Source organism: Enhydra lutris, unplaced genomic scaffold (genome assembly GCF_002288905.1).
Source record: "Enhydra lutris kenyoni isolate GAN:26980312 unplaced genomic scaffold, ASM228890v2 scaffoldscaffold12, whole genome shotgun sequence".
Classification (NCBI taxonomy): Eukaryota; Metazoa; Chordata; class Mammalia; order Carnivora; family Mustelidae; genus Enhydra; species Enhydra lutris.
Window position 1 is genome coordinate 61,500,066 of NW_019154096.1, and position 14,762 is coordinate 61,514,827.

The 14,762-nt window shown below is 51.8% G+C and overlaps 1 protein-coding gene across 1 annotated transcript; it reads left to right on the forward strand.

Annotated features, from left to right (window-relative positions):
- Positions 1 to 291: 291 nt before the first annotated feature.
- Positions 292 to 13,370, forward strand: LOC111145057 (dual specificity phosphatase 5). The gene is made up of 4 exons (XM_022499671.1): positions 292 to 691; positions 5,187 to 5,335; positions 8,775 to 8,994; positions 11,896 to 13,370. Exons 1-4 carry the CDS (start codon positions 313 to 315, stop codon positions 12,294 to 12,296), a joined length of 1,149 nt encoding a protein of 382 aa, XP_022355379.1. The 5' UTR covers positions 292 to 312; the 3' UTR covers positions 12,297 to 13,370.
- The last annotated feature ends 1,392 nt before the right edge of the window (positions 13,371 to 14,762 follow it).

The following is a 14,762-nucleotide window of genomic DNA, read 5'->3' on the forward strand; positions in this document are numbered from 1 at the left end:
GCCACAGCCCGAAGGGGCGGGGAAAGACCCATATTCGGCCTTATATGGGCAGCCACGTCACAGGCCGCACACTCATTCACATAAAACGCGGCGCTGCCGGCGGAATCCCCGGCTTCTGGGGCGGCGAGTGGCCGGGCCGGCTGCCTAGCGTGCGGGGCGGGAAAGAAGAGTTGAGCTGCCGCTCCGGCGCCGGGCTCGGTCGGTTGGTCTGCCGGGCCGCAGCCTCGCGGGCCGCCCTCCCGCGCCTCGCCAGCGGGCACCCTGGCTGTGGGCACCGGCGGGGCGCGCGGCGCGGGACCGCTGGGCGGCGGCATGAAGGTCACGTCGCTCGACGGGCGCCAGCTGCGCAAGATGCTCCGCAAGGAGGCGGCGGCGCGCTGCGTGGTGCTCGACTGCCGGCCCTACCTGGCCTTCGCCGCCTCGAGCGTGCGCGGCTCGCTCAACGTCAACCTCAACTCCGTGGTGCTGCGGCGGGCCCGCGGCGGCGCGGTGTCGGCGCGCTACGTGCTGCCCGACGAGGCGGCGCGCGCGCGGCTGCTGCAGGAGGGCGGCGGCGGCGTGGCGGCCGTGGTGGTGCTGGACCAGGGCAGCCGCCACTGGCAGAAGCTCCGCGAGGAGAGCGCCGCGCGGGTCGTGCTCACCTCGCTGCTGGCCTGCCTGCCCGCCGGCCCGCGGGTCTACTTCCTCAAAGGTGAGCGCGTCGGGGCCGCCGAGCGCCTCTCACCACCCCTCCACCCCCACCCCTGGGGCTCTGGGGTTCCGGGGTTCCCTCCTCGTGCGGGGCGCCTTCCGCGATCCGGAGCCCGGTAGTCTCCACCTGCCGGCGTCCGCACACCGAGGCTTGACGTGCGCTCGGGAGGGCGCTGCCAGTGTCAGCCCTCAGAGCTTCCCCCTCCCCACCCGCGTTCCTCGAAAGCTCCCGGCGGCCGGCCCGCCTGGGTGGGTAGGGTTGGTTGCGCAGCCGGGGGCGCCGCTTCTCGGCCGCGGGGGCCGTCGGCTCGTGCTGGGCGCGGGCCCCCATTTGCTGGCGCCGGCTTAGCCGCCCTCGCTGGGGCTTGGGCTCTGAGCCTCTCTGATGGGCAGATCTGGCGGGATCAGCCCGTCGCGACCCCCCGGAGCGAGGCGCCGCGGCGTCCCCTTTCCTCCCGCCTGGACAATTAACGTGTGTAAGGCAGTCTTTAACGACCCCTCTTGCCTTTTTGACCCTGGCGAGTCCCTCCCCTTCCTTTCCACTTCAGTTTACTGCTGTTCATTGTTTTCCTCCGGCCTTTCCTTCTCCCCTCCCAGGCCTTTTCTCTAGCTCCATTTGGAGCTGACAGCCTTCCCACCCTTTTCAACTCTTCCCTCAAACCCTCCCCCGACGCCACCCGCGCAGATCATTCCCGGGGCGGGCCTCCTGCTATCTGCGGGGGTTTGGAGGGGACGGCCGGCCAGCCAGCCCCGGGATTTAGGAGAGGTGTAGCAGGGTGGTGGTGGATGGGATTCCGTCGCCTTTGGTTTGAGGCGCCCCAGAAGCTGCCCCACAAGTCCGTCCATTACACCTGCTGGAGAGAGGACTTTGACTTCCCTCACTGTGTAGTGAGTGAGTGACTTTCAAATTACAGAGCACTGATTTCTGGGTCACTTCCTATGACTACTCCCGCCTTGTGTTTGAGTCCTTTGTAACCTCCAATGTATGGGAAACTCAGTCCTTAGAGCAGAGATGAGTGTTCAGCCCAAGCTGTGCCCCAAGGCCCTGCCAACCCTGTTGCAGACATCTTGAGATACAGCAGTGATGTGGTTCAGAAATGAACCTGAGGGCCCTTTTTAAAACCAAGCAGCCTGGGGAATTTCACACCTGTGGGGCCTGGAGATCACACACGGAGCCCCCACCTCTGTTAGCACCTCTTGTAGACTATTCCCTGTTGATTCCTGTTCGGGAGATGATCATCTTCTCCACCAGCCTCAGCTTGTCTGGGAAGGAGCGAGGCCCTCCTTAAGACATTTCACACTTAGCCCAGGATGGTGGTCTTTGTCTCCTGTCCTTAGCAATGAGTACAGGAAAAGCTACTGCCTTCCTAGGAGTATGAAAGATATATTTCAGGAAACCCCTTCTGGTCCTACCTCTGCTCCCCAGCCCTCTTCTCTCCGGGGGGGGGGGGGGGGGGGGTGTTCATGCTAACTGTTGAGAAGTTACTGCCACAGGAAGTAAGTGGCTCTGTAGACTCACATCTTGGGAAATTCATGTCCAAAATGTTTATTTAAATGACAGTAACGTACACAAGTAAAAATTTTAAAAGCACAAAGCCTATACAATGAAAAGTGGGTCTTCTGCACACCCTTGAATCAAGTTCCACTCTCCAGAGACAGCCACCAAATATTTTCTGTTCATCTTTAGACAAGTTAATTTTCCCCGAGTATCTTTAAAAAATAGAATGATTTTGCGTATTTTGTATTCCTGCTTCTTGGACGCAACTAGACCTTGGGAGGTTTGCCTTTATCAGAACATACATGTCCATTTTGCTTTTTATTTTATTTTTTAAAATTTATTAGAGAGAATGCATGCAACATGAGGAGCAAGGGGAGGGAGAACAGGGAGCCAGGAGCCTGGCACAGGGCCCAGGGCTTGATCCTAGAACGCTGGGATCATGACCCAAGCCAAAGGCAGACGCTTAACCTACTGAGTAAGGCACCGTTCACTTTTTAAACTGGTCCCCTGGTGGTAGCCAGTAGGTTGCTTTCAACCTCATTATTTGATGCAGTGTGGTAGGGTATATTTTTGTTCAAATGCTTTGCATGTGCACTGTCTTTCGGTAGGATTCAGAGAATTGTCAGGTTGATTTGTGTGCATTTTAAATCTCAATAGGAATTGCTGGATGCTTAACTGTTTACAACACAACGGAGGTTCAATTGTTGTCCAAGAAAATTTTTATTTCCTTACTGCCTCATCTCCAGATACAAATTCACGTTTTAATCTAGTGGCATTTCAGATCTTGGGGACAATGCCTTTTATACGTCCCTTTATTCTCCCCCCCCCCCCAAACATAACACTAAAATGGCATGGTGACCGGATGGCATTGTCAGTGTGTATTTAAATACAGTGTTCGTGCAACTTCTCTGCTCCGCTGGTCATGCAGCAGTGATCAAAAGCCCAGTCACTCTGAAGAGGGCTGAAGCAGCAAGAAAAATGGCCACAGCTCTTGAAACTCAGAATGGTCTGTCTCTCCCTGCCTCTCAGGGGAGTGGGTGAAAGAGACCATCTAATCCGAAGGACTCCTGACCCCAGCTTTAAGAGATAGGCCCCTGTTTATCTGTCCCTCAACTACACTGAGCAGCTTTGTCCGCCTGCCTTACTTTGTCAACAGGCAGGCAGGACCCAGCCCACACCGTACCTCCTGTCTGTCCTGACAGCCATCTCTTTTAAGTGTGCTATTTAAAGACAAGAGATGGGGTGGCCTGAGGGCTTGTCTTTCCCAAGCCTCATTCTTGGGAAAGTTTGGGAGGGCATGGGCCACTCTTATGCCGGATTCCCATCCCCTGTCACTCAGTTTGTCTCCTAGAATCGAAAACGTTGGAGACCCAGGCACAGGAAGTGATTTACTGTGAGGTCACTTCTTCCAATGAAGCTGTGGGTCACTAAGTTTGACCTTTAGTCTGTATCCTAGGAGGAAAAGGGTCCAGGGGCTACAGTGGTTGGGGGGGGGCGGTGGGGAGGCGAGCAGGAAACTAAACCATGAACACCATCACCTCCCTCAATTACTCTCTGGCATGTGGTCTCCTATCATGACCAGGAGGACCAGAAGCTCATCTGTGGAGGCCCAATGGGCTTTTTGTTGAAGTGACCACAGAGGAGATTTGAGTGTACTCAATGGGGGCGGGGGCAGTTCCAGCAAGCTGGGAGGAAGCAGTAATGGCAAGATGACTCATTCTAGGAATTGGCTGCAGCTTCTGGGAGGGAGCTGGCGACCGCCATGTTATCCATTAACCATTTGTCTACCACAGGGGCTTAAGGCCACCATGTGCTCCTCTGTGGGCTATCAAAATGCCAAGAGACAGAAGAAAGAGGGGACTTCGTGGAAAATACATAGGCGTAGAATGCATGTTTAATTGATGGTTTGACCCTAAGTGAATTCTCTGGGCCAGAGAAAAATAGAAGTGGGTTTTCTGGAGGCTTCCGGAAGTTCCTTAGGTCCTTCTGGATTGAGAGTGAGGGTTTCCCCAAGCGAGGCTGGCCTGTTCACCTGGCGGCACTTGGCAGTGCTGAAAATGAAAAATGTTTTTCATTTGGTTCTTTACCGCTGAGTGTTGGGCCTGAGACTTCTTTAAGATGCTCAAGTTTCTGTGACCCAGTCATAGAGTAGTTTTTACCTTAAGTGACCCATCTGGAGAAGTTTAAATGTAATAGTAAGATTTTTACAGTCATACCTGCTGGTAGTTATCATTTCAGGGCTTGTCGTAGGGAAGAAAGATCAGGAGGGGAAGTTGAGGAAGATAGAAAGGAAGGGTCGGTGGTCTTGAAGGGGAGATAAACCGTTTTTACTTAATTGGTACTGAGAATTAAGTTCTAAAGCCTTGTGCCTCCAGTTTGGTTTAGAAGGTAATTAACTAGATTGATTACTCAAAATTGGACCTATAGAGAGGATTGTCAGCGGTGTTTTTTAGCACCTTGGGAGTGAGAAAGGGCAGGGCTGTTTTATTGCACCTAGTTTAAACCTCCTATTAGCCTCCATTCTCTTACGAATAGAGGGGTTCCATCTATAATCCAGTTCAGAGCTAATGAGCTAGGGATGAAATCGACCAATTCAGGAGTCTCTTCTTGCAAATGAATGAAATTCTGCATAATCCCACCTGCATTTTAGACAAACGAGTGAAAATCGCTTTTGTTTTCTGGAGGGATTTGGTTAATATTTTCCAGATGTCAGATAGCTTTCCTTTCAGCTGCTTGTGAGAGACCTAAAAAGTTAATCATTGCCTCTCTGAACTATAACTTTGTAGAAAAGAGAGTGTGTGTGTTTTTGTGTCTGTGTAGCCCATTTTTGTTCTAAAGCTATTAGTTGGTTTGGCTTAATTTTTTTTTATAAGATCAGAATCTACGTTAGCTTGATATTCTTGACTCTTCCACACTTAGGGTATTGATTAATTCTGGACATTTTCTAAAAGCTGAGCAATCAATGTTTAACATCTATCTTCCTTTTTTTACTTTGCAGGAGGATATGAGACTTTCTACTCGGAATATCCTGAATGTTGTGTAGATGTACAACCCATTTCACAAGAGAAGGTTGAAACCGAGAAAGCCCTCATGAGCCAGTGTGGGAAACCAGTGCTCAGCATCAGCTACAGGCCAGCCTATGACCAGGTAAGTGGTGTGGAAGTGCCATCTTGGCTGCTGACTCTGCTCCTTCCCCAGCCCCCTGGCTCTTCCTCTCCCCGCTCAGTAGCACTGGTGCATTCTTCTGTGGATAAGGGTGTTGGCAGAGCCCTCTAGCTTCAGAGAGCTGTTGCTTGCCAACTTGAGTTTTCCATCCAAGAGTAAATGGGCTTCTTTCCAGCAAACAAGCTGACAAGAGCAAACGAGCCCCAGGATGCTTGACAGCTTCTGGAGAAAAGAGGAAGTGAAAGATACATTCTTATTAGCTGGCCTAGGAAGCAGAAGCTTCAAAATATCAGTTTAGGTTTCCCTGAAGATGTTTCAGAGCTGACTTTCAGGCTTCCTATGTTAATCTTCTTTGTAATTGTTCATGCTGGGCAGTTTCAGCAAACCAACCCAGTACCCGCAAGATGTGTCTTTTTGTTATTTTTAACTGAACGGGGGCTGGGGGAGGGTTGTGGAGAGACTACTATTTGGATGGCTAAGCAGAGGCTGAGGGTTTCAGGTGTCTATAGTTCCATAAATTCTGAAACCAGTGAAGATCAAGAGACACTGTAGAGGATTTCATGCTCCTACAAACATCCGGTGTTTTTTTTCCTTTGAAGAATTTAACTTTCTGGCACTCCTGTAAGGGCTGACTGTGTGTGGAAGGCTCAGTGAGGGGTCCCGCCCTCCAGTGTTGGAGAATGAGGGGAAGGTGGGCAAGGACCCAAATCTGGCAGAAAGCAGAGCCCAAGCCCTGCTTCCCATTTCACAGGAGGGGAGAAATCCATGTCTCAGAACTGAAGATGATCTCTTTACAAAGAATCCTGTAGCTGGGCTCCTGGCAACAGTAGACCCAGAAAGACTCCCTTCTCTTAACTCTGGTTCTTTTCAAGACCTTGTTGTTTTCCACAGAAACAGAACTTCTTTTGGAAAGGGCCTATCCTAGGCACCTGACGTGGAGGGAGGAGCTTTTCAGGTTTTTCCTACAACATAAGTATATCCAGATCATAAGAAGGAAGAGGTCTGGAAGCTGTCCAGCATGAGCACAGATCTGCCCCACGAAAGCCAAGTGACTGCCCTTGAATGGGATCCCTGGTCGGGAAGTCTATTAGCTTGGCCAGGTTCCAGGGTTATTATTTTGTTTTGTTTTCCTTTATTAAAAAATACAACATATTGGGGCGCCTGGGTGGCTCAGTGGGTTAAGCCTCTCCCTTCGGCTCCGGTCATGATCTCAAGGTCCTGGGAATGAGCCCCCCTTTGGGTTTTCTGCTCAGCAGGGAGCCTGCTTCCCCCTCTCTGCCTGCCTCTCTGCCTACTTGTGATCTCTCTCTCTGTCAAATAAATAAATAAAAATTAAAAAAAACAAAAACAAAAACGAGGGACGCCTGGGTGGCTCAGTCGGTTAAGCCACTGCCTCCGGCTCAATTCATGATCCCAGGGTCCTGGGATCAAGTCCTGCATCAGGCTCCGTGCTCGGCAGGGAGCCTGCTTCTCTCTCCCACTCCGCCTGCTTGTGCGCGTTCTCTCTCTCTCTGACAAATAAATAAATAACATCTTAAAAAAAAATACAGCATATGATGAACCCTCAGCATTCAAGTCATGGCCATGTGGCTTAGCTGGATTTCTGTTTTCTGTTTGTTTGGGTGTTTCCCCCTCACTTCTCAGAAAGTGAAAGAGAAACAAGAATTGTCAGGATGTTGTGAAGGCACAGCAGACCTTTGGCCAAGAAAGGACTGGGGAGGCCCTGACGTGTCTCTAGGGTTCATCTGGGGAACCCCCTAGTGCTATTTCTTAGAAGGGCTGCTGCATGGAGAGAAGCCAAGCAAGGTCGTGTTAACCTTTGGGGTTTCTGAAGGCTTCTGGTTCCTTCCTCTTGAGTCAAAACAGAGGATTCAGAAAAAGACATGGTTTCAGGGGTGTGTTGTTCTAGGCTTTAGAGGTAATTGGATAAGGTCCCAGGCCTGGTGTGTCCCTGTGTTCCGGACCTAAACAGGGAGAGATCTGTGTAGATGCATGGGAAGTGTTCAGTCCAGGGGCCACCTATAGTCCGTGCTAATAAAAATACTGGTTGTTGGGGCAACCTGGGGGGCTCAGTTCGTTAAGCATCCAACTTTGGATCTCAGTTCAGGTCTTGATCTTTGGATCGTGGGTTCGAGCCCCTCACTGAGCATCAAGACTACTGTTTAAAAAAAAAAAAATACTGGTTGTTACTCTATACTGGTTGTTACTCTATCTTTGGTAAAATCCTCTATAACTTTCTTCCAAGTGGCCCCACTGGCCTTTGCTGGAACACTTGATTTCTCAGGAAAGAAAAAGCACACACCACATGCCAAGTAATTTGAGAATTGCCTTCTGCTGGCCCTCATCCTATGCCCCTTTCCCTATTATGAGTCTGGCCGAGTTTCCGTTCCACTTTTATTCTGGGACAGGAAATGGAAACACAGGAAGCGGATGGATGATACAGGAAAGGCTCCCAAAAACGGAGCCACTGCCCCCCCCACCAAGCCCAGTGTTTCTCTCTCAGTCTCTGGGGCCTCCCATTGTTCCAGTTATCGCTGGTTTTTCTTGCCACCTGGGAGCTGCTACGAGTGCCAGAGTCTGACCAGCTAGCTGTTTTTAACTTTGCCTCAGGGTAGATGGTCTCAGCTTCTAATTGGGAGCCTCCTTAACTGGAAACCTGGTGTGTGGGTGGCCTTCCAAAAGGGTGATGATGTAAGCATCTCTCACGAGCCCTCAGTCCCACGTGAGGAAGATAAGGGGAGAAGCCCCTCTCCCCTGGGCTTTATAGCCTTTCTTTAAGGATTCTGGGTAAACAGTGGTCATTTCCACTTACAAGAAGCGTCGGTGCTGGGGATGCACTCTGACCTCTCCAAAACCCATGTATATCTTGAGATCAGTCATGGGTGTCCTAGTTTTGATAAAATATACCATGAAGATACCTGGACTGCAAAGTGGGGCGGGGGTGGGGGGGCTCGTCTAGTAGCGTTTTTAACCTCTTTCATCTCGAAAGAAACAAAGGCTGCCCTGAGGTTAGAAGGCTTGCGCTGGTGCCGTCGGGGCAGCGGGAACGTGAGCAGGAGCCTCTCGGTCCTTCCCCTTCGTGCCCATCTTCTAATCCTTGCCAGCACAGGAAGGCTGCTTCGCGTTTCCTACCTCAATATGTGTACGGAAACGAGAAATCTTTGCTGTGTGGGCTTTGCTGTCACTGAGAGTCACAAGGCAGCTGCGGGGGTTAGAGAGTTTGCCAGAAGGGAGGCTCCACCCCAGAAGGGAGGCTCCACCCACAATCTGGGCTGAACTACCCTGGCGCCGAACTGTCCACCTGGAAACCAGAAAGGGAACCTCCCCCCTGACAACAAGTAGGTCAGGGTGGTTTTGTTTCCTCTCCTGAAGGAGCAAGCTAATCCACGATTTCCTGGGTGTCCTTTGCCCCTCCCTCCAGGGCAGCCCGGTTGAAATCCTCCCGTTCCTCTACCTTGGAAGTGCCTACCATGCGTCCAAGTGCGAGTTCCTCGCCAACCTGCACATCACGGCCCTGCTGAACGTCTCGCGGCGGCTTCCCGAGGCCTGCGCCACCCACTTACACTACAAATGGATCCCCGTGGAAGACAGCCACACAGCCGACATCAGCTCCCACTTTCAAGAAGCAATAGACTTCATTGGTAGGTTCAGCCCTTTGCCCTCTGCCGTCTGGGAGCCCCTGCTCTCGCTTCTGCGGCACTGATGGGGGCTGCCTTTGCCAAGAAGGACGGTGTGTCGTACGTGCATCCACCGGGAGCTGGAGCCAGGAGGGGATGCAGCCACCAAAGGGGTGGAGGGGAGGACGCGAGCAGCTATTAATAGGAGCTTTAATTTGCAAGATAAATGAATTAATATTATTTTAGGGCCATACTCACTGCCGTTCTTGTTTTTCCCAGCTGGGTGGGAAGCAGAGTGTGTCCTTGCGTGATGCTCCGTGCCAGGGAAGACAGGGAGGGAAAGAACCGTCCTCACGGTGCTCCTACGTAGGCTGGGGCATTTTTAGAAACCAGCAGAAGGATTGAGAGAACACTTCTTACACACCGAGCCCCGAGGGCCCTGGCAGCTTTTCACAGTTTTTGGCAGACTGCTTTAGGGGCAATTTGTTTTGCATTTCAGCTAATTTTGGATTAAAGATAGCATTTGACCGAGCTCCGTGCTCTGTGCGTAGGGAAGTTGGCATCTTTTGTACGTTGCGTTAGGCGGTTATCGTTTTCTCCCCTGGGCAGGCCTGTAAAGGGCTCCGGGCCTTGGGTTTCCGCCTCTTCAGCACAGGCTGGACTGTTCCCGCATTTGACAGCTTCGCTTTCCCCTCCTCCCTCTGCCTCGTGGCAGCGAGGCTGACTTTTTTCTGTTTCAGATTTGCAAGTACCACTCCCCAACCTTGTGGCCTTGCCTTCCTTTCCCTTTAATACGCATAGTTTTTGAAGCTGAGATGTGATTTTCCTTATCTTGTTTTGAGGGCTTTTGGAGGGAGAAGCGCAGGTGTTGAGCCCAGCAGTAACTATGTAGGGCAGGTAGCAGTTAAGGGGACTCCCTTCAGCCACATGGTGGGCCCTGTGCTCATCACACATGGTTTCACCCCTATAAGAAACCCACTGGGAAAGTCACCAGAGGCAGGAGACTGAGCCTGTCCTGGTCCTCTGAGCCTCTGGGCTTAGAGGATCCCTTTGGATCTCTGAGAGGCTGCCCAGATGATGGGTTCAGAATGGGAAACCCTTGACTTTGTCTCGCTGGCCCTGGGAATGTCTTGCCCTTCTCTGCCTGTTATTTAATTACCTAGATAGCTACTCAGTGAGGTCATGAAACCCACTTCTCAGACGCCTCCCTCCCCATCCTGTGTGTTTTATACACAACCGCACGAACCCACAGCCTACTGAGAGCACAGGATGCTTTTCCCCAGACTTCTTGCCTGCTGGTAAAAGGCGGGGACTGAGCCCATACCATGCTCTTGGCCCCTTCCCGGGTTGGGTCCCAGGAGGGCCCCCGTGGTAGACAAGCCCTAAGGGGCAAAGCAGGAGCAACACAGTCTAGGCCCTTTGCTTTCTTGGTCATGGTACCAAGCAATTAAAAGCTCATCAACAGGGGCACCTGGGTGGCTCAGTAGGTTAAGCCTCTGCCTTCAGCTCAGGTCATGATCTCAGGGTCCTGGGATCGAGCCCCGCATCGGGCTCTCTGCTCAGCGGGGAGCCTGCTTCCCCTTCTCTGCCTGCTGCTCTGCCTACTTGTGATCTCTCTCTCTGTCAAATAAATAAATAAAGTCTTTTAAAAAAAAAAAAAGCTCATCTACAAGGAGCAAAGGAAATTTGGGGTCATGACCCTACAATCCTAAGGGCTGGGGTCCCCTTTGAACTCATTTACAGGAAATTTTTTTCTTTTGAGTCAGACTAAGTTGGGGGTACCTCTCATGAGCTACACTGAGCGTGTCCTTTCTGACTTCTGTTCTGTTGGGGAAACTCCGGGCTTCCTCCCTGACTCCTCAGAAACTGGATCTTCTAGATCTTACAGATTCATTTGCAAACTTCTTAAACTGGAGGAGAGAGCTGGGTGAGGGAGGTGACTTTATTTGCCCTTCAGAATCTTAAGTGTTTTTGCACACTGTGGCTTTACATAGTACCGGGTACATCAGACTTCCTGTGTTGTAATGTTGTAATTGTTTCCTCACTAGCGAGAGAGGGAATCGGAAAGACTGTTTTTTGTGGTTTTTAATTGATGTGTATATTTATGCATAACCTTTTGGCCCTCTTTTTTAACTGTTGTAGTTCTCTCGGGGCTGGGGGAGGAGTGGAATAGAAAAGGAGGGCACCCCCTTGTCATATTGAGCTAAAGAATGCCAACCGATGGTGGTGGCTTTACAGCAGTGACTCCCATTGTTGTGCAAGATGGAGTTTGCGAAAGCCATTTCTATCCTCCCGTCTAGTAAGCGTCACTTGGCCAGGACTAATTATTGGCTGTGCACTATTTATTGTGTGTTTGGTGGTGGGAACCCTGGGAGCTGAGCCAAGCATCCCGCCCTGGCACAGCCAGACAGGGTGCCCAGGGAGGCTGGCAGGCCTCTAGCAGGAGAGGGGCTGGGTCCTTCCGCTGAGAATCAGATCCCAAGAGGCAGGAATTGCTTTTCTGAGTCAGTCTTTGAACCTGGGACCCTCAGAAAAACGTACCTACCCAAGAAATTTGCATGTAATGTCAAGGATTTTCTGATTCCCTGTTGAAACCCATCCGTGGAGCCCAAGTGAAGATGGCATCTCCAGGAAGGGATTCTTTCCCCAGATCTAGCACCTTCAGGGGCAGAATCTGTGCAAGTATCCTGGGAACCAGGGTAGCACCTCTGAAGATTGGAAAGGCACTACATGGGGATAGACACTCGGGGCCCCCATAAGCTTTGTCCTTGCCGGTGGGCATTAAAAAGACTGCGTGGGAACCTCAGCTCTTGGACAGGTGTGACATTTTGAGGACTTGGTCACTTTTGTGTTTAATTCTCGTATCTTGGCCTTGCCTTTGGGTTCCAGTCCCAACTCATCCTCACCCTCTTTTCTTCCTTCCAGATTGTGTCAGGGAAAAGGGAGGCAAGGTCCTGGTCCACTGTGAGGCTGGGATCTCCCGTTCTCCCACCATCTGCATGGCTTACCTCATGAAGGCCAAGCAGTTCCGCCTGAAGGACGCCTTTGATTACATCAAGCAGCGGCGGAGTGTGGTCTCACCCAACTTCGGCTTCATGGGCCAGCTCCTGCAGTATGAGTCTGAGATCCTGCCTTCTACGCCCCAGGCTCCCTCCTGCCCAGGGGAGGCAGCCGGCTCGTCTTTCATAGCCCATTTGCAGACACTGAGCCCTGACCTGCAGGCTTCCTACTGCACCTTCCCTACCTCGGTGCTGGCGCCCGTGCCCACCCACTCGACAGTCTCGGAGCTTGGCAGGAGTCCCATGGCCACGGCCACATCCTGCTAAACCCTGGATGGGGGAGCCGGCCCAGCCCCAAGAACAACTGTGATTCTGCTTTTTTTTTAAACTCGTGGACATTTCATACCTGTGCAATACTGAAAACCTCACTGTGTCCCGCTGCCCCAGCGGGACAGTGAGCAGTCACCAGGCTTGCAAACGAGCTTCATGCTGACAGTGGGGATAGGTTTTGGGGACCGAAGGAAGCCCAAGCCATGATGAGAGCACAGTGCGTGCCGACTACTGTATTTCCAGACCCCCTGCCCTCTCAGGACCGCCCGGGCCCTGCACCTCCAAGCTCGCCTTTTCATTTCAAGCGCAAGGCAATATATACCCACGGCAGCGTGGGAGAGAGCAGTTGCTAGACCAGGAGAAAAGGCAGTGACGAAGCCAACTCTTTTGACGGAAGCACAATTTCCACCTTACTTTTTTAACTTTGGCAGTCTCTGCATCTGTTGCTTCAGGGCATAAGCTGATCACCGCCCAGTCAGGAAAGTAACCCCTCCAGGGCTTGGAGGGATGCCATCTAGATGCTGGCTTGAACCCTCCCGTGTTTCCGAGACTCCCTCTTGGGTCCGGGGTGGAGGTGGGTGGTTGAAGTAGCGAGATGTCGACCTACCTGGGTGTCCTTTCCACTGTGGGTTCTTCCCTGACTCCGGACTTCGCATGATTCCTTATTCATACTTGAACCTTTCTCATTGCCCCCTCTCCTCAAAGCATCTCTTGTGTCGTTTGAAAAGAGTTCTTCGGACCTTAGACCAAAAATCACCCCTTTGAGGGGACGACAGCGGGTGCCAAGAGAACAAGGGACCTGCCGCGTCCGGGTCAGTGGCATTGACATGATCGTCTCTCCAGCCTGCCGTCCTTCGTGTGTGCTTGTCTTGTCTCTTGTGACACACGTTTTCTTCTTCCCTGCCCCTGGGGGTTGTCTTCAAGCTGTGGACTTCTGGGGTTTGCAGATTTTGTATTGTGGTACTTTTTTGTCCGTTGGTTCTTTCTCCAGGGGAAAAGGCAATAATTTCCTAAAATCCATATGAATGTGAAGAAAAGCAGTATGTTACTGGGTGTTGTTGTTGTTTTTTATAGTGCAAAATAAAAAGATGAAAAGAAAAAAGCACCGCTTCACGTTGGTGAGTTGGGGTAATAAGGCCGAAAATCGAATCTGCATCTGCTCGCGGCTGGTGATCTGAACAGAATGTTGCTTTCCAGCCCAGAGGCTTCCCTAAGCTCACTTGCAAGAGGAATCTTTAGGTGCTGGCCACACAGAGAGGTGATCGGAGCACCCACCAGCTCGGGGCTCTTGCCTCCCATGAGCCCAGGCAAAGTGTTCTTGAACCTCAGACTCTTCATCAGTGAAACGAGTTAAAGTTTCCCCAAGGTTCCTTAGAGCTCAAGGCCCTTGATCATAGCAAACCTGAATGCAAAGCTTGTGGTCAGCCTCCTTCTAGTGCCAGGCACATGGCAGACACACTCAGAAAAGGCTGGAAAAATGCCTAAGGGACAGAGAAGTGAACTAGGTGACAGTTCACTCTAAGTGCCTGCCCCCCGCCTTGTTTTCCACTCCTGGAAAAAATTTCTGTCAGGTAATTCCCTCAGTCAATGAGTGGGTTTAAATCCCACCCTGGATCGACTTGTCCCCTGAGTTCTTTCCTCTGTTGGTGGAGGAAGAAAGGAATAATACTGAGTTCTTCCCATACCTGGCGAGGCTTCTGCCCCAGCCTAGCTCTTGGGGCCTGTTTCCTAATCAGGACATGATGTGGGAATTCCAAACATACCCCTCAGTTCTGGGGGGCCCAAAGTGACAGCTTCCCTGTCAGTTACCACGTCCGCAAGATGGCGGCCTAGCCCAGGGTAGCCCAGCTCTTTCTAAACATATCACCTCAAAGGCTTGACTTGAGGCCTCATTCTCTGCAAGCCTTTTCTTTTCACCACTCTCCCTCCACAGAGTTCCTTGGCAAGCCCTCAGGTAAGAAAGCCACCCACACTAGAGAGGCTGCATTCCCTTCCCCTCGTGCCACTCTGCCTAATAATCCAAGCAGGACTTTCACGAAAAGTGGAGGGAAGAATGTTGGACGGGCGAGGGCAGTCCTGGCTTCTAGCCCTCACCTTGCCCCTAACTCTAGCACTTTGGTGCTAACCTCTAATAACCTCTCTGGGCCAAAATCCTCCTGGGCTTGGTCTAGTTGATGCCTGAGTCCCTTCCGGGAAACCTCTGCTCAGCCTTGGCATGTGACCCAGAGCCCTGTGCAGGCACTGAGTGGCTGGAGCGGCCTGGAGCAGGGAGAGCCGGAGGGGGGAAAGCTGGGTGCAGGCTGGGGTGATGTGCTAAGCTGCGTCCCACTTGCTGACATTTGCTTTATTGCATTAAAGTCTTTCTCTTGAAGGGTGAGTAAGTCCTCTAAATCAGGCATATGAGGATTGCTCATAAGCCAATGAGTCACTGGGGGGGGGGGTAAGCCAAGTGAAGCCCCACAG